This window comes from Phaseolus vulgaris, chromosome 9 (assembly GCF_051622355.1).
Source record: "Phaseolus vulgaris cultivar YP4 chromosome 9, ASM5162235v1, whole genome shotgun sequence".
In the NCBI taxonomy this organism is placed as follows: Eukaryota; Viridiplantae; Streptophyta; class Magnoliopsida; order Fabales; family Fabaceae; genus Phaseolus; species Phaseolus vulgaris.
Window position 1 is genome coordinate 10,046,337 of NC_143506.1, and position 12,719 is coordinate 10,059,055.

Sequence of the window (12,719 nt, forward strand, 5' to 3'; positions counted from 1 at the left end):
AAAAATTCACTATGTGTAGAAGCGTCTAGGTCCTCTGTAAGAGATTTCGAAAAATGATTAGGCTTTGGACAAAGGGAACCTTTAGGTGGTTTCCGATTATACCAAGAACAAAAACAATGATAGAGAATTGAGAAAAAGAAACAAACTGCATATATTATTCATCCATAAAATAATATGTCAATACTCTATTTATAAAGTACTAAAGATTATAAAATTCTAATAAAATTTTAACTAATTAAATAAATGATAAAATCCTGATAAAATCCTAATAAAATACTAACTAATTAAATAAATAATTAATTTCAAATAAAATCCTAAGTAATTATATCCTAAAACTTTAGGATATAACACACTACGGCCTAGTAATATTTCTTGATGTAGTGTTATTAAACAGTAAATAAAGAGCACGGAATAACTCGTGATCATATACCACTTTTCTTTCTTTTTCTTTTTAAGAAAAAGGTTTATCGCTGAATTATTGCTGCATAAAGAAGGTTCGCGGTTCGTGTGCTGATAGAAACCTCTTGATTTGGAAGAGTACAAATTTCCGTTTCTAACTATTCGCGATTGTTCCATTGCCGAGAAGAGGATTATTTTCTTTTCTTCGCTCCCACGTCTTCGGAATCTTATCAGTATCAGACATCAGCGTATCTCTCTGTTCGAGCCCGTTAGAAACATTATATTTATTTGCACTGACGACTCACTGAGACCTTCTTCTATTCTCTTTGCGTCTAACATTATCGGGTTTGTCTCTCGTGCAGGTGAACTAGGCAAAAGTTAAAGTAGTTTCGGTTGTTTGTTTATACGATGTTGTGCTCATCGCGTAACCTTGGATTTCATCTCACTTCAATTAGACTGTCTCGCGACGTCAGGCTGTACAGTAATCATGGAAGTTGTTGTTTTTGTCAGGTATGTGGTTACTTAATTTTTCTTGAGATTTCCTATTTGTTGTAAAAAAAAGTGGAATGAGTTTCTGGCGGATGCATGATCTTATTTGTAGAAATTTTCCAATCTTTATTTTTAACTTTTGTGAATGATAATTCAAGACTACTGAAATTTTTTCTTTCTGCGAGTGTTCTAATCCACGATGTACAACGTTGAGTTTCAATTTTGTTTGTCTTTTGGCAGAAGCGCGTGCATGGGGATGGATTATGTTTTGTTGCCATTAGTCTTTTGCCACATGGTTTGGTATGACCTTCATCTATGAAAAATTCATGTTTATTGTTTGTTTGTTCCCTCCAAGCATTTAAATTGTGGTCGCAATTTCACTTTCTTACTTTATATTGCTGGATATCACGGCCATAGGAGCGCCATAACTGTGCTCGTAGACACTTAGGTACAATTCTTTAAGTATTGCTTGTACTGTTCTCTAATAAAAAACAGAGTTTCATCCTGCTAATTCACACAATCCTTTAATAAAAACTTTAGGTATATGGATTACTAGGTAAAACTTCAATTCTAATTGGAGATTAAACAAACAACACCTAAGAAACTGTATTTAAGTTTTTTCTTTTTCTAAAACCCTGGTTCCATCCTAGGATGGCTATGTTTGCTAGTTATCTTTGAATTTCTTGTTTCTGGCAGTTTCATGATGATAAGAGTTACAGTATTAGATTGGATTTAAATGTATGTTTTTCTTTTATTTATTGTCTAAATCCATGGAGAACTTTGTGAACTGACAGAGGCTAGAGGAAGTATTACATAAGACAACAAAAATCAAATATATAAAGCACCTTACTTTTAAATCAATAAACTGTTGTTGACTGGGTAATGTGTCAATATACAAAACCAACCAACCAACTAATACATTATTTATGAATGACACCGGTATCTCCAACTACAAATTTTGAAAATACGTACTAACCTTGTCCAATTTAAGTACTTCTCAGATAAAAAGTTTCTGCTATGATGAGCGTACACAGCAGTCATCTTATATATTTTTAGTACATAAGGCATACTCAGCCAAAGATATAACTAAATATAAGCCATTCTGTAATTCACGTTTGCCAAAAGAGTGCAATTTTCCTTGGTGAAGATGTGGGTAACTATAGCAAAAGATTCGATGCCATCTCATTGCTGACATCACAACAACAAATAGTACTGGGGATTTTTATGTTAACCATTACAATTGAAAAGCAAAGGGTAATTTGAGGTTAGTCGGAGGACTAGTTACATTACTTAGAACCCTGCTTACCATACTCTTCTACTCTGTGATGAGCATCCATGAGAACATCAGTTGTCCAATCCTTTACTTCCTCCTGTGCACAGCACGTGAGGATTTCGGTCACTCATAGTGTGTTTGGATTAGGTTCATGGTGTGAATTATCAATTATTTTTTCTTGGTGAAGGTAAAAACAACAACAAATACTTCTACTTTTTTTTGGTATCACCATGATTTCACAGGATGATAGGATAGAATTGATTTTTGTGTTATCTAAACGCACTGAAGAGTGTTGAAAAAACAAAAACAAAAACAAAAATGTTCAGCACCCATTTTTCTCTTTTCAAGAAACTAAACATGTATGGAAGAAATTGTTGGATTCAGAGGTTGAACATTTTTGTGTTGAGATTGCCCATATTAGCAAGTGATAGATTATGTGTGATGAAGAATATATGATTTTACCTTTCACTTGATAGATTATGTTGACAAATCTAATAAAAGTATGAGAGAAGTTAATTTCAACCATAGTTATACTTGAACAATTGAGGATTGAAAACAGTGTATTCAACCCACACTGTTGGACTCTATTGATGTGTGTGTGTGTGTGTGTATATATATATATATATATATATAGAGGATACAAAGAAGAGGCAAGGCACTTGCCTAAAACCCTAACCCTAAAATTGGGTACACACAAGAAAAATAATAAAAAACATTATATTTCAACACTCCCCCTCAACCTGGACTATATAGATGATATGCACCAAGTTTGGAACATATAAATTGAATCCTAGGTCCTCTTAGAGATTTACTTAGAATGTCTGTGTGTTGTTCATTAGAGTTAACGAACTTGGTAATAAGATCCTTGGACAACTACTTCTCTCTAACAAAATGACAATCAATCTCTATATATTTAGTTCTCTCATGAAACATTGGATAGGAGACAATGTGAAGAGTTTCCTGGTTGTCACAGTACAACTTTGTGCTCATTTTCAAAATAATTCAATTCTTGAAGGAGTTGTTTATTCCACACAAGCTCACATGTACATAGGGCCATATATTGATATTTAGCTTCTGCACTAGTTCGAGTATAAACACTTTGTTTCTTACTTTTCCTAGATGCAAGGTTCCCTCTAGGGAATACACAATATCATGTGGTAGATCTCATGCCAATGGGACAACCAGCCCAATCTGCATCACAATACCCTAAGACTTGAGTACGTCCTTTGTTCTCATACAACAATCCTTGTCCTGGTTTCACTTTTACACATTTGAGGATGCGAATTACAACTGGATAAGAAAGACCAGGTCTTGTTATATTAAGCTAAATGAGTTTTCCAACTAACCTTCTCTATCTCTCTAGGTTTGAGAAAAATTCACCTTGATCTCCCATCACCGGGTTTGCAATTTTTCATGTCTATCCTCCAAAATATCAAGAGCACATTATCTTTGTGAGATGATGACACTTTCTTTTGATTGTGTCACTTCAATACCAAGAAAATATTTTAGATAGTCTAGATCTTTGGTCTGAAAGTGGCTGAATAAATGGTTTTTAATTGAACAATTATAGTGATATCATTTCCTGTAATAACAATATCATCAACATAAACCATTAGATAAACACACTTCCCAGAAGAAGTATAACAATAGAACATAGGATGATTTGCCTTGCTTAGTTTCAATCCAAAAATCTACACAATATGACTAAATTTACCAAATCAGGATCCATGTGATTGCTTTAAGCTGTAGAGAGATTGATGTAATTTACAAACTAAACCAGACTCCCCCTGAGTAATAAATCCAGGAGGTTGCTCCATGTAAATCTCCTCTTCAAGATTATCATGAAGAAAGGTATTCTTAATGTCAAGTTGAAGAGGCTAGTGACAAATGACAATCATAGCAAGAAAAACACAAACAATGTTGTTCTTAGTCATAGGAGAAAAAATATCACAATAGTCAAAATCATAAATTTGAATGTATCCCTTAGCTACAAGACGAGCTTTGAAATGATCTTCTTCACTAGTAGAACCTTCCTTAACAGCATAAACCTATCTATAACCCACAAGCTTGCTTCTTACTAGGAGAAAGAGGTACAAGCTCCTAAGTAGCACTCTGATCAGGTGCATGAATTTCATCAATCATGGCTTGTCGTGATCCAGGGTGGCCCAGTGCCTCTTGAACACTCCTAATAATATGTGTATAATCTAGATATTCTTGATTGTATAAGATCAACTCAACTCCTCATTTCTATAATTATTACAATTTGTTTATATTGTGAAGTTGGGAGGTGGCGTACGTACCATCAGGAGGAGTTTGGCAAGGAGAGCGATTCCGACAACGACGACCATGGACACAGTGGCGATGTCAAGGTAGGATAGGGATTTGGGAACTGGGCATACTAGTAAATGTTGTTTTTCTTTATTATTATTAGGTTAAATTCAACTTTTCCTTTCACATCGTTATATTTATATTATTATCTTAGTTTCTACTAGATTGAATTTAATGTTTTAAATTTTATATGTTTAAAATAATCCTTTTGCAAATTTATTATTAACAAAGTTGTATGTGTTTGCATTTGATTTTATATATGAATTGAATATTTGGTAATATTTGTAAGGAAAAATAATTTGTACATCATTAAGTAGAGGGTGGGGTGATGTTTTGAGGTTTTTTTTTATTGATTAATAGAATTTAAATCATATACCCTAAGTCCTAAATCCTAAATCATAAGTCTCAAACAAATATCTTGAAAGCTAAAAAAGGATTGTAATTGTTTTAAACTTGTTAATTTTGATTTTTTAAGAAAAGTTTGTATATAAATTGATATAGAATTGATCTAATTGATTATATTTAAGAATAATCAATTATAGAAACTCAATATGACTATCCTAATGGATTATGTTTATTTCTAGACATAATCGATTATCAACAAACTGTATACCTAAACCAAGCTCTAGATGATTGATTATCAAGTTATCAACTAAGTTTGTATTTGAACCAAATTTCAAGATAATTGATTATCTCTCATTTATGAGAATCGATTATTTGTGAAAGCACCATAATGTGCAAACACAAGATAATCAATTTTATTAATATGGTATTAATTTAATCACTTATCAAAAGATTTTTGAAAAAGATTTAAGTTCTTCTCAAAGGCATAGTATGAATATGAATTACATAAAGGGATGCGACCTAAAACTAATGCATACACACATTTACACTTGAAAGCACAATAACACTCTTTATAGTTTCAAAGTCTTGTTCATATATTTTCTTTTCCATCTATCTATTTCTGAATAAATGTTTAGAGATATTTATTTTTTAAATTGATGTAGGTCATATAATGCTATAGCGGGAAAACCAATTGCGATTCAATTCATCCCCGCCCTTGGTATTATTGGGTTTGCTGTTTTTGGTCTTGAGCCTCTTGTGCGACTGAGCAGGAATCTGTTTCTCCAAGAAGTTAGCATCTTATATAGCATGTTTGTCAAAATCATTTGAATAGTATTAATTGCTGATTTTCTGTTCCATGATGTTTTCAGAGTACTGATAGGAGTTGGAAGAAAAGTAGTTCACGTTATATTTTGACATCTTATTTTCGACCTATGCTGCTGTGGACTGGAGTAATGCTCATATGCAGGTATCTTTCTGGACTAACAAGTCTTTTGCAGTGGAAGTTTGCCATTTTCTGTTTGTGAAAACCTTAGAATAAACTATTTCAGGGATTTAGATCTACTAGTCCTACCATCAGAAACTAGTCAGGCTATCAAGCAACGGCTGCTGAGTTTTGTGAGATCGTTGTCAACTGTGCTTACAATTGCTTACTGTTCTTCAAGGTAAATTTGATTTCTGGCAGAATTATATCCCTCATTTGTTCAGTAAACTAACAAATTTACTACTGTATTTGTAAAAACTGTGGTCCTCATTGTGTATTTCAGGAAGTTTCATATGTTATCTGTAATTTTATTCTTTATGACAGGCTTATCTCGCAATTAATACTAGGTTTATGTATTTAAAAACAATCCCATAATCACAGGGATTTGTCTCCTTAAAATTAGCTGTCCATATTTCCTAAAATAACCAGCAGGTTCATGTATTTATTATAGGCCCAATGACCTCATAATTGATACAATGAAGTAGAATATTATTCCTTCTAAATTTGAGAATATTGCACTTTTTCATTGTAAGAAAAGCTTTTTGTTTTCCTATTTCTAGAGCTAGAAGTAAAATACACACTAAAGTGGAGTGATATATGCAAATTATTAACTAAAAAAATAGGATGAAAAAGAAACTGAGGCGCAGAACAATGTAGAGTTTGCTTTGTAGGATAATTCCATTTTTTTATTTTAATTATTCAACATTTCAATTGTATATTTATTTGAGAATTTTGTTGATTTATTTAAATAATAAGCAAATTAAATATTAAATCCTCTTTATTTGTTGTTGTAAAATAAACCATTGAAGTAGTTCACTTCTTATTATTATGGGTTTGGAGTCTTCCTATCTTGTTCAACTTATAATGTAATATGCTTCTGCTGCCTATTTTCAGCTTAATTCAACAAGCACAAAAATTTTGTATGGAGGCAAGTGGCTCCAGTGATGAAAGAAATGTATGTTTCCGTTATAGATCCTTGTCATTTTCCATTTCTGTTTACATGACATTTTAATTCAATAATAGAATAATTTTGGGGTGATACCACTTAAATAAAGGTTTAGTTGTGCTGTGTTATTCCCGATGAAAATTAGAAAAAGGTAGTCAGAGTCTACGAAATAAAAAATTCAATTGCTGAATATTATTTTAGCAAATTTGAATTTGTGGATTGAATATCGTATCATTATAGAATATTATTCCTTATTTTCATGTTGGATATTTTAGTGAGGGACTTCATAAATGTTAATTTAGTTTGTAGATTCCTGAGGGCATTTCTTAAGTATGTAAACACAAATCTTATTCAATATATTGCCAATGAATGACAGATGAGCATTGATTTTACTGGGAAAGCTGTATATACTGCAATTTGGGTTGCTGCTGTGTCATTGTTCATGGAGTTGCTGGGTATCTCCACACAGAAGTGGTTGACTGCTGGTGGTTTGGGCACAGTCTTGATTTCCCTTGCAGGTCGTGAGGTATAGTTTCCTTGATACTGTCTACGAGAATGATTAAAATTTGTCGTCAAATTTTTTTATGGATCCTCCTATACTTCAAATTCTTGAATTCCCATAGACCGTAGAGTAACTCTACTGGGTATAGCCATTACCAATTAGGTAGGCTCCTCTTTGCTGTCACTCTCACTTCATTTTTATGGTGTCTTGTCTTCAGATATTTACAAACTTCCTTTCGAGTATGATGATTCATGCAACTCGGCCATTTGTTGTGAATGAGCGGATTCAAACAAAAATTAAAGGATACGAGGTTACTGGTAAAGTTGAGGTTTGTATTTATCATCTAACCTGCTGAAAAGGTAGTTTAGGAGAACAGAAAAAAATATGTTAATTGAGTGCAAGTGATTTTCATCATAGGTGATATTTTTCCCGAGTATCTTTAAAGTATTTCACTATAATCAAATTTCATATTTTCTCTAGCATGTAGGCTGGTGGTCACCAACAATAATTAGAGGTTCTGATTGTGAAGCAATTCATATTCCTAATCACAATTTGAGTGTAAATGTTGTGAGGAATCTTAGTAAGAAATCTCATTGGCGTATAAAGACTCGTCTGGCTATCAGTCACTTGGATGTTAACAAGATTAATGTGAGTATTCTTAGACTTTAAAAATTGTTCAGTTACTATTTGATGGCTATCTCATCATCTGAAAACTTAAGTAATCTATTTCCTAATTTTTTTATGCAGAGTATAATAGCTGATATGCGCAAGGTTTTGGCTAAAAATCCCCAAGTAGAGCAAAGAAAATTGCACAGAAGGGTTTTTCTAGAGAACATTGATCCAGAAAATCAGGCTCTTATGGTTGAGATACCTTTCTTGTTCATTGGTTTATATAATATTTATGAGCTTATAAATTCCAATATATTTTTATCTTCCCCTTTTCTTCAATTTTTGTTTTGGAAGGCTTTTTTAAGGTTCCTTTTGATGCTACTTGTAGCATATTTCTTAGAATGAAAATAAGCTTCTTCAAAATCTAGAATCTACTGAAAATCTTGGGCATATTTTTATTCTCTGTGGAATACCTTTTTATTCTTTATCATTTAAGAACTGTAATTTTTACTATCATATTGTCATGAAATCGAGAAGTTTGTTATAATATTTGATGTTGTTTTAGGCAACAAAATATATTAAAAACCTGTTTATAAAGAATTTTTTTTTTTTTTTAACTTACGACACATTTATCTTGTGTTAAAAAAAATTCTCATCTATTAGGAAACGATCTCACAAGTATATTTTTATTTTGATTTCTCAACTACCATTATCTTATAAAAGCCTTTTTATGTCACAGATATTGGTATCCTGCTTTGTTAAAACTTCACGTTCTGAAGAGTACCTGCGTGTAAAGGTGAGAATAGATTGCTTATAATACTTGTTGATGCTAGTGCAATGATCCGTACTTCCTTGTTAAGGAAAACATATATAGTAATGCTTATAAATGTTTGGTAAAACAATCCTTTCAACTCAGTTGTATTAGTAATGTCCTCACCCATTTTCATGTTTTGAAACTCGGAAGGATTTTTTAACTGTTTTAAGTGTGGATGGTAACTTATAAGTTTCTCTGTTTTTGTGAATTGTGTGTTTAATCACACATGTAAATCTTTTATTAATAATCAGTGAAAGTATAATATAGGAAAACCTAATAATGGTTAATAGTTGAGAATATTCTTAATTATTAGTTGTTCAAATTTACCTATTTACTAAGATCAAATCATATCTTTTACACTCCTCTTCAAGCTGGAGCATATACGTCGAATGAGCCAAGTTGGTTGCAAATGATGTCAATATGTGAGCTCTTCAAGGATATAGTGAGCATCTTTGGAAGTTGGTCACTGGAGTTGACAAAGTCACTCATGATTTTTCCAGAAAGGACCTTCCCTAGTAAAATGACTATCTATTTGTCTATTTTTAATCTACTCATGGAAGAATGGGTTTGATACAATGTGAATGGCAGTTTAATTGTCACATATTACTATATATCTTGTGTATCTCCATTATTTTACCAATTGAGAAGTTTCTTAAGCCATGTAATCAAACATGAAGTGTCTGCCATAGTTCGGCACTCAACTTCAAAACTAGATTTAGCATTCCTGCTCCTACAAGAAATGACGTTTCCACCACCACAACCTGGTGCATTTTTTATGTATTGAAGGATGCGTAGCCCAACATCCCAATGACTTTCATATGGAGTCTTTTGGAATTGACTAACTACACTAACTGCACATGTAATGTTTGGTCTAGTGATACTGAGGTAATTAAGTCTGCCTACTAGGTGATGATATCTTCCAAGGTTTTCCAATTAGGATCCATTGAACTATCTCTGGGGGCGATTAATCATACCAATCTTGGTCTAAATGTCTAAAGCATTCTTTCGCTGGGAAATGACAATGCTAGATGACGATTGTGCAACTTCAAGGCCAAGAAAGTATCAAAGTGGACCCAAGTCCTTGGTTTGAAACTTACTGTGAAGTTGAGATTTGTATTAGAGAATGACATTAGATACCATTTCATCAACATATTCAACAAAATAGGTGCACATGCCAGCGAAGAATGTAGTGAAAAAATTGAGTGATCAACTTCCCAACGAGTCATACCAAACTCAAGCAAAATAAAGTTGAAACAGTAGAACCTGGTACGGGGACATTGCTTCAAGTCTTAGAGTGAGTGCCAAAGCCTACAATGAAGACATGAGTGAGTCATTAGAGATTATAAAACCAGGTGGTTGATTCATGTACACTTCCTTTTGCAACTTATAATGTAGGAAGAAATTTTTTATGTCCAATTGGTGAAGAGGCCAATGGTAGATGGTGGCCCTGGCAAGAAAAAGACAGGCAAAGGTGATTTTGGCTACTGGAGAAAATGTGTCACCATAATCTAAGCAAAAAGTGTGAGTATAACCTTTTGCTACCAATTGAGCTTTGTAACGATCAATTGTACCATTAAAACAATGGTTTTGTTAGGAGGTGTTGTGGAATAGCTCAAATTAAACTCACTATAGAAGCTTCTACACACAAACGATAATCTAATAACAGATAAATCACAATCATACGGTAAAAGGTAACTACATCAAGAAAGAATCACACAATGGTGGAAGAACGAATGGAATTGGAGATGATGTTGCTGGATCAGTGGGTGACACTTTAAATAGTGCCCATGTCCGTTGGTGACATGTAGAAGTGGAGGTGATGTAGAGCAACTACTGTGACAGCAGGTGGAACCTTTAGAGGACCTTTTTGATGTTGGAAGAAAAGCAAGGACTAGTTTCATGGGACGTAACATCAATAGAGACTAGATACCATTGTAGTTGAGAGAAACATCAATAACCTTTACACAGTCAAGAGTAAAAACAAATACATTTTTTGGATTTAGTAGTAACCTTTATTTTCACTTGGAGTGAGTTCATGGACGAAACATGTCTTGCCAAATATATAGTGACAAAATGAAGTTCATTTTTAGGGTTCAAGATTGGAATGAAGGATTTGATTGTTAAGACCCGATGGAGGCACGTGGTTAATCAGATGACATGTAGTAAGGAGACCCCCTAGAAATGTAGAGGAACATCAATGAGAAGAAGAAGAGTACAAATTGTTTCCACAGTGGTGGTTTTGCACTCAACAATACCATTTTGTTGTGTGTGTGGACACATGATGTTTGATGACAAATATTCTCTTGCATCATTAATTGTAGAATTTATTTTGCAGTTAAACTAAGTTTCAAAATAAGTACGATGAGAGAAATAATTATAGAAGTAACAAAATAAAATATCCTAATGTGTAACAAACACGACTAGGATCCTAAACATAAGAGTAAACTTCAGCAAATTGTGACTCAACGCGCTTATTGACTTGAGGAGCATAATTGGTACAAGTATGTTTACCTAGTTGTGAATTTTGATACAGACGTGGACACATGTATCTGTACGTATTTTCCTAATTATTATCATCAAATCATAACTATATGTTTTCAACTTTGTGAATCTTTAAACTTTTGACAAATATATTGACCCAACTATCCAATTTATTAATTTACTGCTTCCAAGCAACTCTTCATTAAAGATCATTATTATTTAATGATTTAATTACGTTTTAGTGCCTGAAATCTAGAATAATGGCCCCCCTACATTAAAAAAATATATTTTAGTTTATAAAAGTTAGAAAATGATGATTTTAGTCTCTAAACACTAGATTTAATAGACTAAAAGTAGTTTCAAAACAAAATTTAGTCCTTCAAATTTAATTATTTGGAACTAAAATCATATTTCCAAATTCATGGGATTATAATAACTTTTTTTTGAAATTTGGGAGAGTGAAAAAACAATGAGGTCTTGTTTATTTTATATTCAGCCTTAGCTTTTGTGATCAATAATTACTATTTAATAAAACAGGAGGCAATCCTCTTGGATCTTCTCAGAGTTATAAGTCATCATCGAGCTCGGCTAGCCACACCCATCCGCACAGTTCAGAAGATGTACAGTGATACTGATTTCGATATTGATCCATTTGATGACACCATTTCCACTCGATCCAGATCAAAGAAAAACCGTCCTTTCACACTGATAGATCCACCTTATAAAGTTAAGTCTTCAACTCCTTCAACCATAACAAATGAGGACAGAGATGGTAAGATGGATGAAACCTTGCCATCTGACATCAAAGTAGACTGTGATGAATTTTCTGTTACAGCAAGTTCCATCCAGAAGACCTCCAAATCCCAAAAGCCCAAAAAGGAAAGAGCAGGAAGCACTGGAAAGGAAACAACAACATCAAAGCTAGATGATCAGAAATCTGTTGTTTCCACGTCTTCATCATCATCATCATCACTTAGTCGTTCTTTGGAAGAGAATATTATTCTTGATATTGCTGTGATGGGCTCAGAGAGAACTCTTGCAGTTGATGAAGAATTGGTTAATTCTATCCCTGCAGAATCACAAGAAGTTGCAGCCCATCAGAATGGGAGTGAGTCTCCTATTTGCAAGGATAAGAAGGATGGTGAGATGTCTTCATTGCCTCCTACTAAACAAAAGGATTAAGTGGATCAGCAGAATAGATGTTGATGTTGAAATAGAGTAGCTACTTTTGTTCATGTTAACACGAAAATGATCTAGCTGTCTTTTTTAAGCTGGGCATTGTGCTACGTATCCATTTGTAAATTAGTGGGAATCAATTCTCTTATGTACATCACAAATTATGTTCATATCTCATGTCTATCTGTATCATGTTTTAAAGTGTCCAAGCTATTTAGAAAAAGACACAAAACTTAAACATGAGCTTGGCACATTTACTATGAGAGTACATTCCCCATTCAGAATCTCTGAATTACAAAGAAAACATTTTTGGGATTTTATTTGTAATTGGAGAATTAACCATCAAAATTCTCCAAATAACCTCGAAACATCAAA

General features: G+C 33.1%; 1 protein-coding gene across 6 annotated transcripts; it reads left to right on the forward strand.

Moving 5' to 3' along the window:
• The first annotated feature begins 376 nt into the window (after window positions 1-376).
• On the forward strand, window positions 377-12,659 carry LOC137820305 (mechanosensitive ion channel protein 3, chloroplastic). 6 transcript variants are annotated; one of them, XM_068624301.2, is made up of 14 exons: window positions 377-647; window positions 762-909; window positions 1,129-1,188; window positions 4,442-4,530; window positions 5,497-5,623; window positions 5,704-5,801; window positions 5,884-5,997; window positions 6,711-6,771; window positions 7,139-7,288; window positions 7,482-7,592; window positions 7,745-7,912; window positions 8,012-8,125; window positions 8,613-8,669; window positions 11,706-12,659. In XM_068624301.2, the coding sequence occupies exons 2-14, from the start codon at window positions 808-810 to the stop codon at window positions 12,348-12,350; spliced, it is 1,896 nt and encodes a 631-aa protein (XP_068480402.1). In that variant the 5' UTR covers window positions 377-647; window positions 762-807; the 3' UTR covers window positions 12,351-12,659. The 6 variants fall into 6 exon arrangements, with proteins under 6 accessions (XP_068480402.1, XP_090151136.1, XP_068480403.1 ...); XM_090295010.1 differs by lacking the exon at window positions 11,706-12,659 and adding an exon at window positions 9,059-9,445; XM_068624302.2 differs by having other exon boundaries at window positions 396-667.
• The last annotated feature ends 60 nt before the right edge of the window (window positions 12,660-12,719 follow it).

Excerpts from the sequence above, each read along its gene's own strand:
- LOC137820305 (XM_068624301.2), top strand. The coding sequence starts at position 808 with ATGTTGTGCTCATCGCGTAACCTTGGATTTCATCTCACTTCAATTAGA. Across the intron at positions 910-1,128 it reads GAAGTTGTTGTTTTTGTCAG|AAGCGCGTGCATGGGGATGG; the intron begins GTATGTGGTTAC and ends GTCTTTTGGCAG. Across the intron at positions 1,189-4,441 it reads GTCTTTTGCCACATGGTTTG|TTGGGAGGTGGCGTACGTAC; the intron begins GTATGACCTTCA and ends TATATTGTGAAG.